The 22,097-nt window shown below is 40.2% G+C and overlaps 1 protein-coding gene across 1 annotated transcript in view; it reads right to left on the reverse strand.

The window, feature by feature from the left end:
• Positions 1-22,097, reverse strand: part of DYM (dymeclin) — a 400,582-nt gene that overhangs the window by 313,785 nt on the left and 64,700 nt on the right. The window contains exons 6-7 of the mRNA XM_019518147.1: positions 16,047-16,172; positions 13,830-13,972 (exon numbers count right to left, since the gene is read on the reverse strand). Coding sequence (XP_019373692.1) covers positions 13,830-13,972; positions 16,047-16,172 — 269 coding nt within the window. The remainder of the gene's footprint in view (positions 1-13,829; positions 13,973-16,046; positions 16,173-22,097) is intronic.

Consider the following 22,097-nt stretch of genomic DNA (forward strand, 5'->3'; position numbering starts at 1 on the left):
CAACCAGGTTTATCTCAAACCAGTTTCAGCCATTTTCAAACTGGTTTATGTACCCTGAACATCTGTTCTGTTACAGATTAAACCAGTTTCTGATCACCTAAACTGGTTTATGTGCAATGTCTGTCCCTAGCCTTTAAGTTACTTTTGTATTACGTAGGAGTGAAAAGTAAATTTAGTGGGCCAAAGAGTCTGGCCTTTTGTATTTTAAATAAAATACAGCTTCAGAGAACTCCAGCTGCAGATGATATAAGCAGCTCTGTCAGCAGAGTCCAAGCAAGCTACTGACTTGCACATAACCTCAGGAAACATAGCAGGCCTTATGTAACTTGTAACAACAGCTGCTTAATAAAAAATGAATGTTATTTTATGTTTCTGCTATAAATAAATGGGATTACATGGAGCTTGTTAGGTATTTTGTGTTAGTCATTAAGATTTAGAATAAGTCATTTTAATAAATGAGATTAGTATGTTATTTTTTGTGAATTAATAACTTAGTTGGAAACTAAAAATTATTTTACTATCCTAAAGTTGAAGGCCTTATTTATGCATGCTCAATTATATATTTTGTCTATGTACAGCAAATAATTTTAAAATACTACTGAAACCAGAAACCAGTTACTTTTTTTTTGTAAATTAAACTTTTTATATATTTTAAAGGCTATTATGGAAACATTAGAAGCGCTCTAGAATTACAGTTGTACTCACATTTCACTTAAAGTAAGATTAAACTTCCTGTCTCATTTCATTCACTGAATGTACTTTCCAAAGTTTACTACAAACACAGTTCAGAAGGAAGTAAGAAATAAAACTGGAAGTATGGCTTCCTAACTTCCAGCCTGCATTCCCCCAGGTTCCATGTTTCTCACTCTTTGATGCATTCCACTTTAGAGGACTGGGGAATGTAGGAAAAAGGGTAGACTGAGAAAAACAGAAGAGGGAGGAGATACGGAACGAAGGAGACAACCCTATACACTCCCTCAGGCCTCTTATCTGCCTGACTCTCCTAATTTATTTGGAGTATAAAATATGGTAGTAAAGTATGTTTGATACATTTTAATAAAATAAATACATTGATTTTTAACATTTAACAAGTGCCATTATAGTGTAACTACTGTACTGCAACAACAAATGTCACATTTTAGAATCCCCTCCCTGCACCCACTCAAATGGAAGGTTCACCTCTCCTTCAGCTTTCGTTGTAGCAGAACTGGACCACTTAAAACGTATTGTAAGCTAGAAGATATTTAAACACCACTGCAAACAAATCCTTTTAAAGTTGCACTGGGTGGTTAAGGAATAAGAAACTAAGAAGCCTAACACCCAAAAGGCAAAGTACAGATTAAAATTCTAAAAGATGGACATCTGGGTCTTGTTTTTGAAGGCCAAGTCTAGAGTTGGGAGCTCTGGAAGCAAAGCCATATTAGCATGCTGTATTAACAAAGCACTCCAAGTACAGATGCCACATGTACTCACAAAACTGTGCTGTGGTCAGTATAAGATCAGTCAGCTGACAACCCCAGGAAACTAATATCACCACTGAAAGCGAGGTTTTGTCACTATAACTCTGTCTACAGTACAGGTTGCTTTCTGATGCAATTATATATGTTAAAATGATTCATCACCAAGCTCTTAACTAATGTTGATATCCAAACAAAAGTTCATGGTGTAGTCATTGATTTAGGACTTTTTCCCAAATCCATCAAGGAGTTCTGTTAATAGAGGGGGTGGGTGTGTCTACACAAGCACCTAAGGCACCGTTGTTACTGCACTGTCATTTAGTTCTTCCTTTAGGAAGCGCTAAATGATGATGCAGTAACACTTGTTACTGTGCCGTGCCAACAGAGCACCGTTAATTTTAGCGGCTACTTTGCTGTAGAGATGCACTATAGCAAAGGAACGCACAGCTACAGTGACAGACATAGCTGCAGCAGCACAGTTTGTGCCCACTGATGCTACACTGCCATGGTGCATTGATACAGTGACGCAGCGCCTCGTGTAGGCACGCCTGGTGAGAACAAATTCAGTTTTCTATAGGCATAAGGTATAATTTGATATATTTCCAAAATGGATCTTTCTAAAAGTGGAAATCAATCCTTTTCACCAGAATGCCTGATCCTAGGTGCATATTCTATCCCTGTTGATTTTCCTTCCCCCAGCCGAGTCACCCTGGAAAATGTCACTCGAGTTTAGGAAAAAATCCTGACAAACATCCAAAATGACTGCTGATGTTTGCTATAACCACCATACAAACAACTCCCCAGCTTCACACACATTAAATAAATAAATAAATACAGAAAAACAAGTCTACTCATCAGTGCAAACTGCAACAGTTAAATAATTACTTCTACCAATGAGGTTATTTTGCCAAGCACCAAATCACAGTTTTGGCCTCATCGTAATTTGGCTGGGAAGTCTTTCACAGAAAGAAAGGAAAAATGTTTTTAATGGCACATTCAAAAGGAAAAATAACTGTTTATCAGAGGTTATGTAAAAATCTCATACTTGTGTTGGAAACCCCAGTTTGGCACAACACATTTAATTAGAGCTGGCTCTTTAACACTAAGTAAAAATGTTATAATCTTCTTAACTATCTGTTTTAGATTAAGACAAGAAATTTCAGTGTGAAAACTTCCCTTATATCCTTAATTTACCCTCCTCTGGGTTGTTAAAGGGGTTTTAGGGTTGGGGGGCAGGAATACAATGTGGCTGAAATCCCTAGGACTGAGAACAATTAAAAGGTACAATGAATGTTTCTATATTTAAGTGTGTATTTCTTGGTTTATAATGTAACTTACATAAATTTTTCCCCACACAAACTTTTTTTTAAGTTAGAGGATACTGTTGCTACACTGAAGTTCCCACCAAGCCAAGACTCATTACCCAAGAAATATTTCAGTCCATATAGACAGCACTGCAAATATAAATTAAGCTACATATACAAGATAATACTAAAGGAACAACACACTGTATCTTTTTAGTACTACCCTTTTGTATATATGTCCTTGCCCTCTCTCTTCTTTCCATCACTGGGTGCCATCTCAGAAAACTCGTCTCTGCCACATATATCAATTAGGCATTATAGTCATAGGATCATAGGAAAGTAGGGCTGGAAGGGACCTCATGAGATCATCTAGCTCAGCCCCCTGCTCAGGACACAATCACAGAGGAGAGTCCATTTCCATTCTCTATGTAATAGCTCTCCAGGTAGTTGAAGACTGTTCTCAAACCCCCTGTCAGCCTTTTCTTCTCCAGACTAAATAACTCTAGTTCTTTCAGCCTCTCTTTGTAAACCTTGCTTTGCAGGTCCCTAATCACTTTTGTCAGCTTCTGCTGACTCTTCCTAATCTGACTATATCTTTCTTGAAATGTGGGGCCCAAAAGTAGACATGGAACTGCAGGTGGGAGCTCAATAGTTCTGAACAGAATGGAAGAATCACACCCCTTGATTTACAAGTGACTTCCTAGTCCTACAAGGCAGCTGCCCTGTTTTTAATTTAAATTTTTTTTTTTTTTTGCACAACAAGAGCACATTGTTGCCTCATATTTAGCTTATGCTCTACCATAACCCCCAAGTCTCTCTCTTCGGTGTTGCAACCAAGCCAGTCAGTCCCTAGGCTGTACTTGTGTATGCAGCTGATCCAACCCAAGTGCAGGACTCTACACTTGTCCTTGGTAAATCTCACCTTGTTGATTGTAAACCATTTGTCCAGTCTCTCCAGGTCATTCTGGAACCCAGCCCTACCCTCCAGAGTGTCTGCAAGTTCACCTAGCCTGGTTTCATCTGGAAAATTTGCTAAGTATGCTTTTATCCAAATCATCCAAATAATTAATGAAGATGTTGAACAATACCAGACCCAGAACAAAATGCTGGAGAACCTCACTGATACTTCCTCCCAACTAGACAGTGAGTCATTTGTGACTACTCAGAGCATGATGATCCAACCAGTTATGTATCCTCCTTATAGTAGTTTCACCTAGTCTGCATTTCCTTAACTTATTAATGAAAATATCATGAGGGACTATGTCAAAAGCCTTCCTGAGGTCAAGGTACATCATATCCATTGATCTCTCCTCATCTACAGAGATTGTCACCTTATCATAGAAGAGAATCAAGTTAGTCAGGCATGACTTGCCTCTAGGTGAATCCATGCTGCATGTTTCTGATCACCTTGCTTTTCTGTAAGTGCTTCAAAATAGATTCCTTGAAGACCTGTTCCCTGATCTTTGCAGGTATCAAGGCCAGACTGAACAGCCTTTAATTCTAATAACTGACTCAGTTAGGACTGCAGGCTTTGGGGGAATTTGATACAGCTCACGTGCGATCTCTTGTGTACTGATGATTTTCCAATAGATGTGAATATTTGTAAAAGACATGCATGAATTTAATTCTGTTCACCTGTTTCTGATGTTTGAGGCTAGAGAAAATCTTGCATCAACAATTAACACAAGAACTTATGCATTTACCTTTAAAAGCATCCCAAAAAGTTGAGATCTAGCATCATACTACCTTAACAGCATTATACTCCTTTACACCAAATTTATATTCAAAGGTACATAACAAGTTTCTCAATCCTCAACTGAGTTAGTTACTTTAATATCTCTCAACATAAAGAATTTAGTATTAACTAGATTTAAAAAGTTAGATATTGATTGGTAAAAGAAACGCTCTCCTTTCACAAGTCCAAGCATAAGGGATTATACTTGTAAACTGTCTTGTTCAAATATTTTTAGATTTAAAAACTGTACTTAAATTAATTAGCAATACATTAAGGTTCTATTTACACAATTGTGTGTGTTCACATCAAGATTACATTTAGTGTGTGAGTTGAAGTTAATGTCCATGAAATAAATTTACTGTTCACTGGAATACCATTAGCACCATTATATCTGCAACACCCACGTTTAAGAAACTCTACAGTGTTCATTTATTTAAGGACAGAAACTTGATACAATTCACAGGTATGTGTAGTCATCTCTCTCCTTGCCCGCTACTTATCTCACACTTCAAAACTGCCAGTGTTGTCTTCCTTCCCAAATCTTATCTGCTTATGCCTCTCCATCTGTGAAAGCTTGCTATATCTAAATTTAGACTGTACCACTTTCCAGAACAAAGTCAGTGCTTTGTCTTCTGTGAAGTGTCTACCACATTTCTGTATGCTAGAGTCCACACCTTCCTAATTATTCTGCACACTATTTAATCACAAAACTGTTTGGAGACTTGGATTTGTTTTGTTTGTATGGAATGCTATTCAAGCAAGTCTTGTTTGTCTAGCATAGAGTTCTTTGGATAGATGGTCCCCCATGGGGGTCCTCATTATTAGACCACCTAAATACACCTAGTTGGAAAAACTGTTCTTTGCAAGCTTTTGGGCACAAACATCCTTCTTCAGGCACAGGGAGAGTCTGTTGGTATTTGTGTGCTCTCCTGGGTAGAACAGAAGCCATGATCTTTTGTATCCAGGAGATTTATGAAGTGAAGTTGGTAGGCTCGTCTACAAAAGGTGTTTTGTAAATTCTCTTTGAGGATTAGAACTTTGAGACTGGAGAGAGAGTGGTTATCTTGTGAGAAACGTGCACCCACAGGTAAGTATGTATTTTTGTCTTTGATAGATTTTCAGGGTGTATTCATTCTGGTACACAGCTGTTGTTTGGGGGAATTTACAAAACACCTTTCGTAGATGAGACTATGAACTTCACTTCATACAAAAAAAAAAAATCACAAACTAAATACAGACATTGGATTTATGGCACATTATAATCGGCCTGCCATCTGATAGCCCCAGGTAATCTGTCTGCATTTTACCAGCTACATTCTATCACCAGTTTTACATTCCTTCTTTCCCACCTCCACTCATCTCACACCTATAATCTCTCATTCCCTCTGATCCTCACTGCCATGCATTTGCATTTTCACAGAACTGCATCTTGCACATTGGCTTCTATTCTACCTAGGAGAGCTCACAAACACCAGCAGACTCTCTCTGAGCCTGAAGAAGGGTGTTTGTGCCCAAAAGCTTGCAAATAACAATTTTTCAAACTGTTTAGTTGGTTTAATCAAAGATATCACATCTACCCAAAGAACCTGGTCTGCCTATGTCCTTAGACGAACACAGCTACAACCTACAACCCTCTAGCCTAAGGTAAAACTTGACTTTCTCCTAACCATTATTTGTTCAGTGTTCAACAGTGGTACATGCACAAGTTCTAGAGACATTTTGTAACATTAACCAGCAGCCCCTAGCTCTCTCCTTAAAGGATTCAGGTTTCATTTGGGTAAGATAGGTTTAAAAAAAAAATGTAATTTATGTCAAGTGTATGTCAAAATCCAAGGTCAACTTCAGCTGTTATAAGCACGGTGCTGTGAAAACACTAACTCTCACCCAAAAAAGTTTCACCTATGACGCTGACAGTTCCACACTTACAATGAGAGTCAATATACAATTAGATTTTGGCATAAGGGGTACTGTTCTTTGTCCTACTTAGTGACTGCTTCAAAAGTCTGAAGCTTTTGAAAGAAAGAAAAAAATAAAATCTCATTCCAAAATGAACACAGCCATGATGAACTTCCTTGGTGGGTTTGAAACTTTCACAAAAAGGAAAATACAAATCAGTTAATCATGCTAGTCAGAGTTCATTAGAAAACATCCATGGTGCTTTGTACCAAGCAAAACAGGACTGAGAAAATATTTTATTAGTCTTTGAAGGTAAGAACTTTTTTAAGGTACAAAGGACCATTCACGAAAACAACAGGAACAATTAAAGCCTGAAATAATATATGAAAACTGCAAATTGAAATAATGATTCTAGAGAACTGCAAACCTGCAACTTCCTATATGCTAAAAAGAAAGTTAGACCTAGTTGATCAACATTGCCAAAACCTGTTAATCTACTACACAGCTTTTATATTTCATGCAAAAATATTCACAGCTGGGGATCGAGAATAAAAGTAAATAAATACCTGTCATTTAAAATCTAATTTGTATAGAAACAGTGCTGCCCATGGCAGTTATAAGGACCACATTACAATAAGCAAGTTTAAACAAATGGGTATGCTGGATTTTGGACTTTGGCTTCATTTGACAGTGTGATTTCCCAAAATCTTATATAAAAAAAGGCGGCAATTGTTATTAACTTCCGCCTCAAGGAGTAACATGGAGAAACAACTTATTTTAATAAGAATATTGTGCTTCATAAAATCTGTCAATTAACTACTCTAAAGACTGAAGCCCTCTTTGTGACATGGAACAAGAATAAAAGGAAGTTGGCCATGCTGTACTGATATATATCAACTTTTACCAGGAAGATAGCTCAGTTTCTCATATACCTTCAATCCACCACCCGTCCAACAAGTTTCCTGACAAAAGGATGTCATTTGGGTTGGGGCTGTTTTAGTATAATGCCTATCCAACTAAAAACTGGACAGACCACCATTTCTCCTGGACTACAGGGCAATGGTTCAGATGAATAACCACAAAAGCAGAATGTGAGCTAAGCAGTGTAACAAACAAACAACTATTGAGATTTAAAATCTCAGCAGTTATAAATCTCCCATCTGAGCACCAAGGAAGCCTTTTGGTCGCACGCTACTACCCACACTTTGGGTCACCCCTTTGTGCATCAGATCCTTCATCTGTGACAAGGGATCAGTAACACTACCTTTTTAATATATTCTGAAATTTACTGATGAAAAGAACTAAGAAAGAACTACATATTAATATTATCAGCACTATTTATCACTCTTCACTTGCAAAACCAGGATCTCTTATATGCCATGAGTTCAAGTGCGCAGGATTTTGAGAAAAAATAAATTTAGAATCCTAAACTTTCAGTTTGATTTCTATAAAAGCTTTGCTGTGTTTTAAATAATTAACTTATTTCAATCTCTCAGGAACTCCCAGAGCTAAAGGAGGAATCTCTGGGAGCCTCTCTTTTCCAGCAATATAAAAGTATAGCTGAAGCTCTTCTGGACATACCTTTGCTAGCTTCAAAATAGCTAGACAGTGCAAGTGTACCATATGCCACAGAGCTCAGTATTGTCTAACTGCCTTAATACTAGGCAGAACACAGCAGCATGACACCATATAGACTAACCTGTTCAAAGAGGCATGAGCTTTTCTGTGGGCTATTTCCTACTTCATCAGATGCTGTAGCCCATGAAAGCTCAAGCCTCTCTGAACAAGTTAGTCTATAAAGTGTCACTGCCTTCTGCTTAATTTCAGCCTAACAACTAGCTACGCCTTTTTGCACCCTAATATTATCCAGCTTTTCTGGCAAGTGCTGCAGCCCATACTCAGCTCTGAGCTGCCGCCACTATCAGTATTCAGCTAGACAGTTTCAAGCTCATTTTGAGTATATCTATATGAACTTCAGTCACACCTTTGACTGCACTGCACAGCAGACATCCCCTTAGAAAAGTTCCATAAAGAATCTGCAAGCTTAGGCATAGCTTGAATGTGAGGACGTAAACAGGACAGAATCAAAGACAACACCCAGCTTTCACGCCTGCATTGATGGTAGGATGATCGTGTGAGCCAGCGAGCTGAAAAAGATGGAGAGAGAGAGAGAGACAGAGAGAGAGGGAGAGAGAGAATCTGCAGCTGTTTTAGCCAGCCTGGGCCTGAGCTGACAGCCAGACATCCATGAGCAGGTGAGAAAGAGACAGGACAACATTTTAGCTGGAACACCAAGAGACAGGTCCTGATAAAGAGGTAGACCTGGCAACAGCACAGTAAAGCTTTTCAAGACATCAGCAATATTCAGGCTGGAATAAATAGTCAAGGTGGAAAATAGTCTGGCTGATGCAGTAAGCAACAACAGATGATTTCCTCTTTAAAGTAACTCAATTATTAAGGCCAACCTACCTGGACATTTTTTAAATTTGGACATTAACCATCAAACTATGCAATACCCTTTCCATTTTTAATTTTTACTGTAAAAACCCAAGGTATTAAACTGATTTTGCTTGTGAAATGTTGAAGGTGACAAGTGCGAAAAGATACTTGTTAAGAAAAATGTATTGAAAAGGAAAATGGATTGTGCACCTTTAGTCATATACATTCAAAATAGGTGGCCAGATGCTACTTAATACGCTAATATTGCTTGATATAATGCAGTGCAATGCATACACTTCAATGATGCCAAGTCACTAGAAGTCTGGTATGTTTGCCTGCTTCCACCTGAAGAGTATCAGTGGCAGATACAGAATAGCTGTTGACCTTAGCAAACTGAATTAAGCAATTTATATTAATACCACAATAGTACATTTGTGGCCTAGATTACTTTTGGAGATTGACTGGATGACCTAATAGGTCATTTTCAGCTGTGGCTTCTATGATTTTCTCTTGGGCATAACATTCTACTCATTACATGTACAACCCTCCGAATAATACAGATTGAATACACATGATCACAAATGGTTAGAAACTACTATTGGAGCAATTTAACTGCATAAGATAATCATTTATATTGAGAACTGTACACTGATTCAGTTCTTTCAAAAGAAACAATTGAAATATTCTTATCTTGTAACAGTCTTGCCAAAAAACTGTACCATAAAAATTTACCAGCCCTAACATATCTGTTTTGTTTAGCTACTCCTTACGGTAAAGTCAATAAAAAAAACCTATATTTTTTACTTGTCCATAAAATATTCTCTCCAACAAATAGGATTACACACAAATGCTATAATATAAATAAAGCAAGGAAATGTATTTAAAAATCAGTGAATGTTAAAAGACAGCTACATTTATTTAGTGAACCTGCCAAGCACCTAAAGCATGAATTCCTAGCTGTCAATAATACGACTAGGCCTATTTTCCTGCACTGTAACTGCATTTTTATAGTCATTTACATCTATGCCCTGTAAGGATAAAATGCACCAGTCAATTAGTCATATTTCATACTTAAGTTGCACGTATATTAATGATTATAAAAGATACAAGACAGTGAAGAATTAGATCCAGCTATTTTTAAACAAGGCAAAGAATAACCCTATGAAGTACCAAGGGCAGAAAATCCCAAAAGAAAACTGTTCTCCAAACACCACAGCCATTTTATTATTGATATCTGAAGTAATTGGGAGCATAATCCAATTAAAAATATTCTGGACATGAAAGGGAACAAACATAATTTCTTCTTATATTACAGCTACACAAACATTTGTATAATAAATGTGTGCATATTTACATTATTATGACTGACTGATCTATTTTGCCCGCAATCTAAACAATATCATGTTGTACATGGCCATGTAATATATAGCTTAATTGTAAAAACCACTGAACACTTTCATCTTAGAGCTCTTAAAAATTAAGAAGAATTTTGAAAGCTTTTTCAAATCAGATTTTTATCCATGTTTCTCTTAAATGGATTAGCCATTCTATCTGAAAAGTAGTTTATGACATGCCAACAAATAACTTTGATTTTAAATATCTCTTCGGAGGAAAGACATTAAAAGAGAACATCTGTAGTCTCTGCATCACTTTGCCTCTGTCGTCTTAGAAACAAAGGCTATAAGAATCCATTCTACAGACAAATGACATCTAGGTCCTTAAAATCTTACACACATGCCAACTGCAAATCCCTTAAAATGAAGCAGACCATCAATATTAGTTTCTTCATAAAACAACAACGTATATTTATGTCTTCAAACCTTGTTATCACTCTGCTCTGCTGATATATTTTGTCAAGGCACCAAAGGCCTAATTCAGAGATGTTAGCAACTGACCGAAGTGACTGCCACTGTTATTCCATTGACTCTGAATTACACCATGTGCCCATATCAAATAAAGATTTAAGAGTCTACACTGGCAAAAATCAATTAAAAAACACCACCAGAAACTGGTTAATCCCAGGCTGGGCAGAACATTTTTAAAACTTCTTTTTAAAAGGACTGGATAAGTACTTCTTTGTTTCCTGGGTGAATCATTAAAAATCCTGTGATGGAAAAAGGTGTCTAGCAAAACTGCAAATGAAGAAAAGAGATTTAATTCACCAGAAGGAATGATGTTCCAGGTGATTTCTTGCTTTTGCCTTCATCAAGTGTGGGAGGATGCCAAGGGAGCTGTTAGAAGAATGGGTGAGGAGGAGTGAAGGGGGAGGGAGCGTAGGAGGAGATGAGAACAGATGTAGGTAGGAGCACACTTGTGCTGAACCTCAGAGCTAAGGACAAGAAATGTGAACTTGATATAGAATACAAGTAGTAAGTGAAGCGATTCACACATTGACACGACAGCTTTGTAGCAGCAGAAGAAATTTAATGGTGGAAATTTGGAAGGGCTATACGCAAAATACACACCAGCCTACCCACCCCAGTACTATGTTTATGTAATCTTATTGACCACACACTCAAAGCCAGTTTGCATGGGTGCCTGTAGACATGCACAGAGGCTGCTCCCACACGCTGTAATTACACCACATCAGAGCAGTCTCAATTAATTGAGCATGCTAATTAGAGCGCTCCAGGACCTTCTGAATCTCAAGCTTAGTTTAAGTGCCTCTACTGCCATTTTGGAGTGTGGGGACTCTGATATATGAGACACTGTGGACTCTTTAATTAAAGCATCCCCCTTCCCAGCACCACTGGAGCATATCTAAAAAAGCACCATATGAGCTGTGCTTGGGAACCAATTCAAAGTACTATTTCACCACATACGGCTATCCCAGATTTTGCACAATTCTCCTATTTGGGTGGCAATTCCACATATCAGCACATTTGGAAAATAGCTTGGAACATGGCTTGTTCTTGCCCACTCTGGAAGTCAAACAGTGATCAAAATGTTCCTGGAGGGGAGTAGAATCTGTACAGCATTTTGATGTAGTTTTCAAATATGCCCTTCTCTAGAACCGACAGGTTCAGTGATCAAGTTCCTATGCAAGCTCCAGTGTTAATGGTCTGGAAAGCTGAAAAGCTAAAAAAAAGAATGCTAAAAGAATGCAGTCACCTTACAATTAATGCAGGGATCAAGAATAATACAGTAAAGTTTGCTTTTCATTTGTCATAAAGGCAGGGGTGTAAACTTACACAAAAACTTATCCTGGTTTTAGAAAAACTATGTTTTAGGGTATTTTCCACTATGACTGAAAAGAGGAAGGAAAGTACGTTAAGTTAAAATGAAGGACCAGAAGTCAGAATTCACATGGTTTTAATGAAAATTTCAGTACGTATACATGAATACTAGATGATTTAAAAAAAAAAAAGCCAAATGTATATATAGCAGTGGAAACAGCTGCTTTTGGACAGACCTATGCTAAAAGGCACGACTTAAACATGTTTTAATGTTCTGTATATTTCTACACGAGCAAACTGAAAATGGAATTTGAAATTAAGAAATTATAGGTGCATGCTAATGGTTAAAGGTGCACGTAACTTTCTTCCATGTAAGCTGCAATGTATTCAGGCCTGTACATTATATTCAGAAGACATGCTCTTTTACTGCCTCCATGAGGCAATCCAGATGCATTGCCACAGATGGATTCTAAAATACTTTCTGGCAAACTACTCAGGGCCTGAACTTTAATACCCCTTTGGAGAAGCAGTTACTGAATGGATTTTATAAAACAGCATAGAATAATAACCTACATTCCAATAACAATGCACTCAGAGTCTCCCCTCAACTAGTTAAAAAGGGGACCTGCAATATTTTCTTAGATAGCAATAAAAAAAATGTATTTTATTCTTCCTAATATATAGCACCACTCATCCCAAAGAATTTTATGCACCATGCAACACGCATACCAATGAAACACAAACCTCCCGGGGAAAGAGGGCAAGAGCCACCCAGAACACAGTGTGCAGACATACAGAAACTTGTGATCAAAAACAGCACAGGGAAACCCTTACTCTTATGTAAGATGAGAGAGGAGTCTTCATATTCTTTCAGCAGACAGAATTTCTAATCAGCAAAAGACCTAATCAGAATGATATGGTACTTCATCTATCCACCTTGCAGTGATGAAACAGTGAAAGCAGGGTAACATAAAACTAATTCGTAGGCCACCATTCCCTTGGCTTCATCAAGTGACTAAATACAGTTAACTGTGCAGGTCCATTATTCCTTATTCAATTTTATTTCATCATCCCTGATTAATATAACCTAAGGTTTTAAAGGGTCAGTCAGATTATGGTCAATATTTTACATCTCAAAAGGTGTGAGTTGGCAGAGATGCAGGTGTAATTATTTTAAATTACATTTCTTCAACACACTCAGACAACTGAGGAAAATAAAAATTGCGTGAAGACATTCCTAACACATGCTATGCTGAAGTTAACAAGTCAGCAGTTACTGGTGAGACAGAATTGCTTCATACTGTACAGACAACCGGAGAGAGGGAGGGCTTATGAACATGATTCATATTATATCTCAGGAAAACCTTAAGGTAACCACAATTCAGATAGGTTTTTCAGCAGCATCATGATTTAAAAGAAGAAATAACCACTGTGGTGTTTACAGTCTTGCATTTTCAAACTTGCTTCCTAACCTTCACTATAAGCATAAAGCCAAAGAGCCTTTGAACTGCAAGTTGGACAGACATCATTCCACATACTTGCTCATCTGGTAAGGAGTCCAGATAAAGACAGATGAAGATGAGAGAAGTTGAAAGAATGGTAGAAAAACCATGCTAAACCCAGAAACTGCCCTGTTCCATCACTTTTTCCAAGGGAGAGAGCCCAGCTCAGTAAAATCATAAGAAAGCCTGTTCCAGTTTCCTCCTTACTGCAACTCCTGCCACTGAAAAGAAAACAAACTGCATGCATACAAAAATAGTTGCACAAAATGCAACACCCTGTGCAGGTCTGAGTAGTAATTTATAGGAAAGAAAAGACTCACTTGCCACCCCTGATGCAATTCCATAAAGCAATCCTCCTCCATCTGTTTGCTGCTGAAAGACATGGGTGCCTGGGGGAGGGCTCCTTTCTTGTCTAATGAAGTTGTATAGCAATGTCTTCACAAGTCTGCTGGTATATGGGAGACTGAAAAAGAAATTCAATATTTATCATTCTGCATGAGAGCCTGGAAACTGCAGTGATGTAGATGTGTGTATATGTATACACACACACACACACACACACACACACACACACACACACACACACACACGTGTGAGCATGCATGCACAAGATAGCAACCACATGTACAACCAAACTCAGAATTATAATGCTTTGCACATACATAGTCCATTTCATCTGCGTAACTTAAAGGTCCCTGAAGCCCTTACTGAATTAGGCCCTCCTGATATTATAAATGAGGAAACTGAGACACAATTAAGTTAACTGCTTTGCCCAAGGTCAGATGAAGAATCTGTGGCAAAGCCAAGGAAGTATCCCAAGTATCCTACCCTCTCAGCCTGGGCTTCCACAACAAGACAATCATTTTCTCTAACACAAAAACCTAGCGATGCATAAAATTCAACAGAGTTTCTCTCTCTCTCTGCTCTTGAGCAAAAGGGACCGGGTTTTTAGATTTTTTTAAAAAAGTTTCTCTTCTGATGCAGGTCACCTTCTTCATCTGAAGGATAGTTAACACATATTGATTTAACATCTGGTCCAAATCTCCATTAAAAACATAACAAGGAGCAAGTAGAAAGAGCAAGTGTTGTGACAGCTTTCCGTGCATAGCAAGACATAGCCTGACTTCTTGCACTCTGACCTGAGGAAGAATGTCCTGCATTCAAAAGCCTAACTCTAACTCTATCCCACCTACACAGCTGGTTCAATTAAAGAGCTGCAACATCACTCTTACACTATACAGCAAGTAATCCCAGCTTTCATTTTTCACCTTTTATTCAGGTTGGAATAAGAACCTGAACTATGGTGAGGTTTTTCAATTTAAAGCCTATGTTGTTACCAGTAAAATAATAACCCTACAAGTAGCTCAACGTGGGTGGAGACCTGCACCCACCCAAAGCTTCCCTGACCTTACTGGGACTCTGTGTGTAAACCAATTGCAGGCTTGGGATCATGGACTTGTCTGACTATTAAGCTGTTGTTATCCCCATTAATTTGCTGCAACATCATCCACTAAGGAGCAGAGGACAGGGAGCACTATACTTATACTATTATTCCTCTGCACCTCAACTGTAGAAATCAGGTAATGACAGTAATTTCTCCAACTACTGAGAGTGGCTAGGACCAATTTAAATCATTCAGCCACCCTTTCTGACTTCACCTCAATATGCCTGTTATGTGCGTCCTGGGAGAAACCATTTTACACTGAGACAAAGTGCAATCATTCAGATGTCTATATTCACTGTTCCTGGATAAACCCTAAAAAGAGTTCATAGAATAAAAACCGCTAACAGTTTGTCTCAGGATATCACAAAGTGCATCTGAATGGTTGTCTTGGGATTGCATTCCTGTATCAATGGCAAAAAAGCAGCAGTACCTTCAGCCACTCACTAAATCCTGATTGGAAAGGTGATGTGCAAACATGCAAATCCTGGGACTTCTCTATTCTCTAACAGACACAGGCACAACTTTTCCTTGACAGATGTGATATCTATTCCTAGCCTTAGTGGGAGAGATGAGAGTTCCTGAACCTAACTATATTAAAACCACCACAACCCAAAGCATTTAAAAGAATTCGGAACCATTTGCCTGAGCTCTCCAAAACCGTTCACCTTCTTCAAGTATGGTTAATGCTTCCTTCCCACAGGTGCGCTAGAAGACTAATTTCAGCATCATTTTTGAGGCAGACAAGTTCTATAACAAGGAATAGTGTGGGAAAACCCCTAAATAATCAAAAAGATTTTTTGTTTAAATTAAGAAGTTTCAAGAAGTTAATCAAGTTTGATACTGATACAACACAGTTATCCTCAATGAAGGTAACTGGTATTCAAACTAAAAGCTGTACTGAAGTTGGAGTAACATTTGGTAACATTTTCTTTTTTTGAAGTGCCAACAAACTGCAGTCAAAACCTATTACATTTTCCTCTCCTTACATTGTCTTCACATACAACAGTCTGTGAACACAAACCAGCAATCTAACAATGGCATGAAAACAATTTGTTTTGCTCCCTATAGAACAGAACACTGGAACGTGACGTACCATCGCCCATGCATCAGGTATTTATGAATGATGCTCTCCCGCAGAATTTCCTTATGAAAGAGCTGGCAGGAAAGGAAGACAATCAGCGTCGTCACAGCTTCCAAGGAAATGCTGTATGTTATATCTCTGCAGGAAAAAGAGAGTATTCATAAACATTTATCTATCGTTTGTTTATATATTGCATTTTAAGTTATGAGAAAAAAAGCTTTAAATTCATGTGTGCTTGTATATTATCTAGAACAAAGAGCCCTTGGCTCTAACTGTGAATACGGGATTAACAAATTCATAACTGGAGTCCCAACAAATAAAAGGCAACAAAAGAGAGATCATTCCGTACAAACAATAAATCTTTTTCTAGATCTGAGTCTGTTTACAAACAAATAAAAAAACCCAGACATTAAAGGAAAGTAAAAATACAAATTAACTACCTAAAAAATATACGTTTCATGGTTGAGCAGGCTTTTGAACAAGCTGAATCTATTAATAAAATAACATGTATATTTCAGAAGATTACACTGATACATGCACTGCACAAACATTTATTTTAAAAAATGCACAGAGAGAATGCCAAGGTCACCCCGTAATCCACCATGCTGAATCCGACACATATGATGAGGAAAAAACCTGGCATCCCATGCACTCAGGTGCTCCTACAGGAAAAAGCTGGGTTGCCAGGCTTCTTCCCACAAACCTGCTCAGGCTCCAGCACCACTGCGCTCCCCGAAGTGCTTGGCAGCCAAGTAAGCAAAATTCACAGCAGCACTGCAGCTTCTTCCCACGGCAGCAACCAGGTTTTATCCCACAGTACTGCTGGGGCTCTCACCCAAACTCATGGCTGCCACTGTGGGAACAAGCTATGGTGCTGCTGGGGGTCCACCACTATGGGTCTCATCCAGGAGCCTTGATGCTGCTACAGGAAGGTCCTCCATCAAGCCAGAGTCTGCAGGTTGGTTGCCTGGCTCTGCAGGCCGGATTTTGCCCACCACTCATGTTTGACAGCCCTGTTCAAAATGATCAATGCCTTGTTGTACATCATGGACAACTGGGGATGATTCAGAGCTTGCATCTCCCAGTAGACACTGGCACCCAAAACCAGTATTCAGTGGTCATATTTTGTACAGTTTCATATGTGAAATTCTAAACAAATTATGTAATGAACCAAGCTGCACATTTACCTATATAATGCATAGTATCATAAACTTCTGGTTAAAATAAACTGTGTGGATTAAATGCTGGTGAAAGCACTAGATCAACAGTAGCAGGTTCTCATTTATTTTGAGGGCATCCGCAAGGTGTACTTTTCTCACAGGACTCTCCACAGTAAAAGGAGCAAGACTTCCTACAGGGACAGTTTTTATCCAACCTATTTGTACCAGGTAAGAGTGGTAACTTTGCAATGTGGAGTTTGAACTGGCATGCAAAAAAAGTCACCTCATACAGATGGAAGCATGAAACAGCAGTGAAATATCAGGTATCAAAATTACCATTCCCGACTCCCGGAAAAAAAAAAAAACTGTCTTCAATGAATAGGGCAAATAGGATAGTCATGCCCACAGTTTGGGCACATTAATTATGAAAGGTGGTGGTGTGGCAAAGTAGATGAGATCTATTATATTAGAGGACTCTATTCCTATTTTGCTGGTGAGGGAGATGAAGCTGGTCTTCTCCTTCTAAAATAAGCTGTGAAGCACTCAAAAATATCAATGCCTTTTTGTAAAACAAGTGAATGCGAACCACCATCCACTTCACTTCAAGCCTAACTGACAGTCCCTTGGTCTGGAAAGAGAACACTGCTTCTCTCTCTCATATGAAGTTTAACAGTGCAGCCACCTAATTCACAACAACTGGGCAACCTGTTATTAGTCTCTTTGAACAATTTGGTTTATTGTCTACCTCAATGTTATCACTTCACAACAATGAAATTCTTAAAAGTGGATAAACTGTTTAAAATTAAATTAGAGAGTTAAAAATAGAAAAAACAAAGAAACACTCAGCCTCTTTCAATGAATGAGTATTTGTTTTCAAAGTGTTATCTAGTGCAATGCCTCTTGCAAAAGTGATCTGACAATTGATTTTATAAACTGGCTGAACTAAAACCTTGTGCTCTGCTAATTAGTCATAGGATTACAGTTGGTATGGTCCAATTCACAAAAATGAACAAGTTTGCTCCCTAAGAAAGTAATGTCATTTTTAGTACACTCAAGTATTTTTAGTATTCTCAGTGTGCTATTTGCATTATTATAAAACACAAGGAAGAGCCATTAGGAAGACTTGGATCATATACAGTACTGCATAGGTCTTTGTTAACCAAACCTGACAATGCTCTCCTGTTGTAGATATTAGCCATGAAATTTCTAGGGAAACAGAAAGGTTAATGATCTGTCCAAAACCAAATTCTCAATAGCAGAGGTAGAATTACAATTTCCCGTACCCCAGTCCTATGTACAGTTCACAGACCAGAGGCAAAAGATTAAAGAAACATAATCACGTTTTTAAAAGGTAAGATTTGCGGTCAGTTCAGTCCAGGAGAGAAGCTTAAAAGCAGGCTCTCCAAGGGACCAGGGAGCAAGTGATCAGGGAAGAGCAAACAGGGCAGTTTGCTGGGAGTGAGAGGAGGAAGGGAGACAGACAGCAAAGCCAGATCTACCTCTGGGAAAGTGAGTTAGCCCGGTGAGCGGCTGTGTGTGTTTCTGACTGCGTGTTTGCATCTGTGTGGTAGTGGGGCAGGGCGAGTGCTCCGAGAGGCCTCACTGTTGGTTGAATTGCTGGCTGATTCCCAGTGATTGGTGCTGGGTGAGGGCTTCAAGTCCTAACGAGCTGACCTAGCCAGCTGCAGTCAATTCAGCCCAGGAGAGGAGCCTAAAAGCAGGCTCTCCAAGTGACCAGGGAAGAGAAAACAGGGCAGTCTACTAGCAGTTTGCAGGTCAGTTTGCCACCCCCCTCTTTGAAGTGGGGCCTTAAGCTTTCTCAGAACAGAAAGGCTTGCAAGGAAGGTCTTAGATATGGTGTCGTGGAGTCAGACCTGCCACTACTACCAAGTCCCACATCTCTGGCTCCTCTGAGGCTTCTACCCAGATGGAGATCTCAGTGGCGGAGGCTTTGGCCCAGGTCCTGGGCTGCAAGGGATGGGGAAAAGAAGACAGAGCAGGAGGACCTGAATCGAGCTAAGTGGAAGGTGGTTGCTTCAGGCCCCAGGACACATGCTGCAAGGGAAACTTCTCCAATTCAGCTGTGCAACAGGTATGAGACCCTTGCACCACTGGTGGAGGAAGGACCAGAAGCACTTGATCCAGAAGAGAAAGGAGGCAAGCTCCTGTCCAGAAGAGGAGACATACAGTGGTGGTCGTGGGCAACTCGCCCCTGAGGGGGATGGAGGGTGCCATCTGCTGCCTGTATCCCTTCGCGCAGGAGTTCTGCTGCCTTCCGGGGCCCATGTCCAGGCTTTGATGGAGAGAATTACAAAACTCATCCGACCATCCAACCACAACCCCATGCTGCTCATCCATGTAGGCACAAATGACACAGCCAGCAACAACCCTTGGCAGGTCATGAGTGACTACAGGACTCTGGAGGCTGGGCTGAGGGGCCTGGAGACACAGGTGGTTTTCCCTTTTGTCCACCCAGTCAGGAGTCAGGGCCCCTGGAGGAACTGTTGTACTGAGGAGGTCAACCGGAGGCTCAAGAGATGGTGCTGTCACAGCAAGGGTTTCAGACTTTATGATCATGGAACGCTGTTCCAGGGAAGAGATGGTGTCCACCTCATGCCAAGGGGAAGAAACTGTATGGTTGACTTGCTGGACTGCTTTAAACTAGGTGCCATCAGGGAATGCGTGTACAGACAGAAATGCAAGCCAGGGGACAGACAAGCAGGAAAGACGTAGACAGGGCGGTCAGAGAGGTGTCGAGAGGCTAGAATGACATTGGGGTGGGAGGGAAATGGGGGACATACGTGTCTATACATAAATGCTAGGAGTATGGGAAACAAGCACCAGGAACTGGCACTCCTGCTAGTAAATAGGGAATAAGATCTCATTGGAATAACAGAGACCTGGTGGGATGCCACGCCTTACTGGGCTAGATGCATAAAGGGCTACAGGCTGCACAGAAGGAACTGGGTAGGCAAGAAGAGAGGAGGCACAGCTCTCTATATGAAGGAGCCAGACCTCTACTCGGACACCCAAACTGGTTCAAGAGAAGGGTGACTTGAGACCCTTTGGGTCAAGATACCGGGGGAGGGGAGAGACGATAAGGAGAGGGGGCCTTGATGGTAGGTATCTACTACTGCCCAACACACCAGGAAGAGGAGCTGGAGCTGGAATTTTCCAGAGAAATGATGGAGGCTGCACGTTCAAGGGACATGCTTGTCATGGGTGACCTCAACTACCCTGACATCACCTGGGAGGAGCACACAGCCAGATCTGGCCAGTCACATAGGTTTTTGACCTGCATGGAAGAACTTTATTTAGTACAGAAGGTGAACAGGCCAGTGAGGGGGAAGGTTTTGTTGCATACAAACGGTGGTTGCCCGCCTGGTCGGATACTGGGCAGATGTGGTGGTGGGGAGGCAATTACCAACCAATGGTCACTGTCAAACTGGTGAGGGAACACTGAGAGCAGCTGAATGTCTTCACATTGGCAGGACTGGGCGAACTACACCTGAGAGCACTAAGGGAATTGGCTGGAGTCATTGCAGGACTGTTGGCAAAGGTATATGAAGACTTGTGGTACTCAGGACAGGTCCCAGAAGACTCTAAAAGGGTCACTGTGGTGCCAATCTAAGAAGGGGAGGAGGGAGGATCTGGGAAACTATAGACCAGTCAGTTTGACCTCAATACTGGGTACAATCTTGGGAAAAGTTATCAAAAAGTCCATTTGTGAGATACTGACAGAAGGCATGATGCCGAGGGGTAGCCAACATGGTTTTGTTGTGCATAAATCATGTCTGACCAACCTTGTCTCCTTCTACGATCAACTAACGAACCGCTTGGATGTGGGAGATGCAGTTTATTTCACATACTTGGATTTTAAAAGGGCTTCAATATCATCTCCCAAGATGCTCTTATAAAAAAACTGGGGGACGGCAGAGTCCACGGTCAGGTGGGTTGGGAACTGGCTAAGGGGTGGAACCCAGAGAGTGGGGACATTTTGAAGACAAACTAGGGAGTCTTTTTCTATGTTACACGATTCAAAGCAGCTTCCAGGAGTGCCACTCCCCGGCTGGCGCTCACGCCGGGGGGGAGGGGAGGGGGGCGGCTCTCACATTCTCACAGGGTGCATGTGCACCCCCGTGCACACCCTATGAATCGCCACTGGGACCCAATCATCTTCCAAGGTCCCTTCTGGCCTTACAATCTATGAATGGAGATGCCACAACTTCTCTGGGTAGCTTGTTCCAGTGCTTTACTACCCACCTAGAAAGTTTTTCCCCATATCCAACCTAAACTTCCCTACCTGCAATTTGAGACCATTCATTGTTCCTTGTTCCGTCATCTGCCACCACTGACCAATCAACTCCATGCTGTTTGTAATCACTCTTCAGGTAGTTAAAAGCTGCTATTAAATCCCCTCTCAGCCTTCTCTTCAACACTAAAAAAGTCCAGTTCCTTCAACCTCTCCGCAGAAGTCATGTGTTCCAGCCCTCAAACCACTTTTACTGTCCTCCACTGAACTCTCTCCAACTTATCCACATCCCTTCTGTAGTGGAGGGCTCAATACTAAACACAGTACTCCAGATTTGGCCTCATCACTGCCAAATAGAGTGAAATAATTACTTCCCTTGATCTGCTAGCAATGCACCTACTAATGCAGCCCAGTATGGTGTTAGGCTTCTTGACAACAAGGGCAAACTGTTGGCTCATATTCAGCTTACTGTCCACTGTAAACCCCAAGTCCTTTTCTGCAGAACTGCTGCCCAGCCAGTCAGTCCCAGCCTGTACTGGTACATGGAATTGTTCTGTCCTAAGTGCAGGACTTTGCACTTCTCCTTATTGAATGTCATTAAATTTCTTTTGGTCCAATCCCCAATTTGTTGAGGCCTCTCTCAATCCTATC

Source organism: Gavialis gangeticus, unplaced genomic scaffold, assembly GCF_001723915.1.
Source record: "Gavialis gangeticus isolate Ggan-Ray unplaced genomic scaffold, GavGan_comp1, whole genome shotgun sequence".
NCBI classification, from domain to species: domain Eukaryota; kingdom Metazoa; phylum Chordata; order Crocodylia; family Gavialidae; genus Gavialis; species Gavialis gangeticus.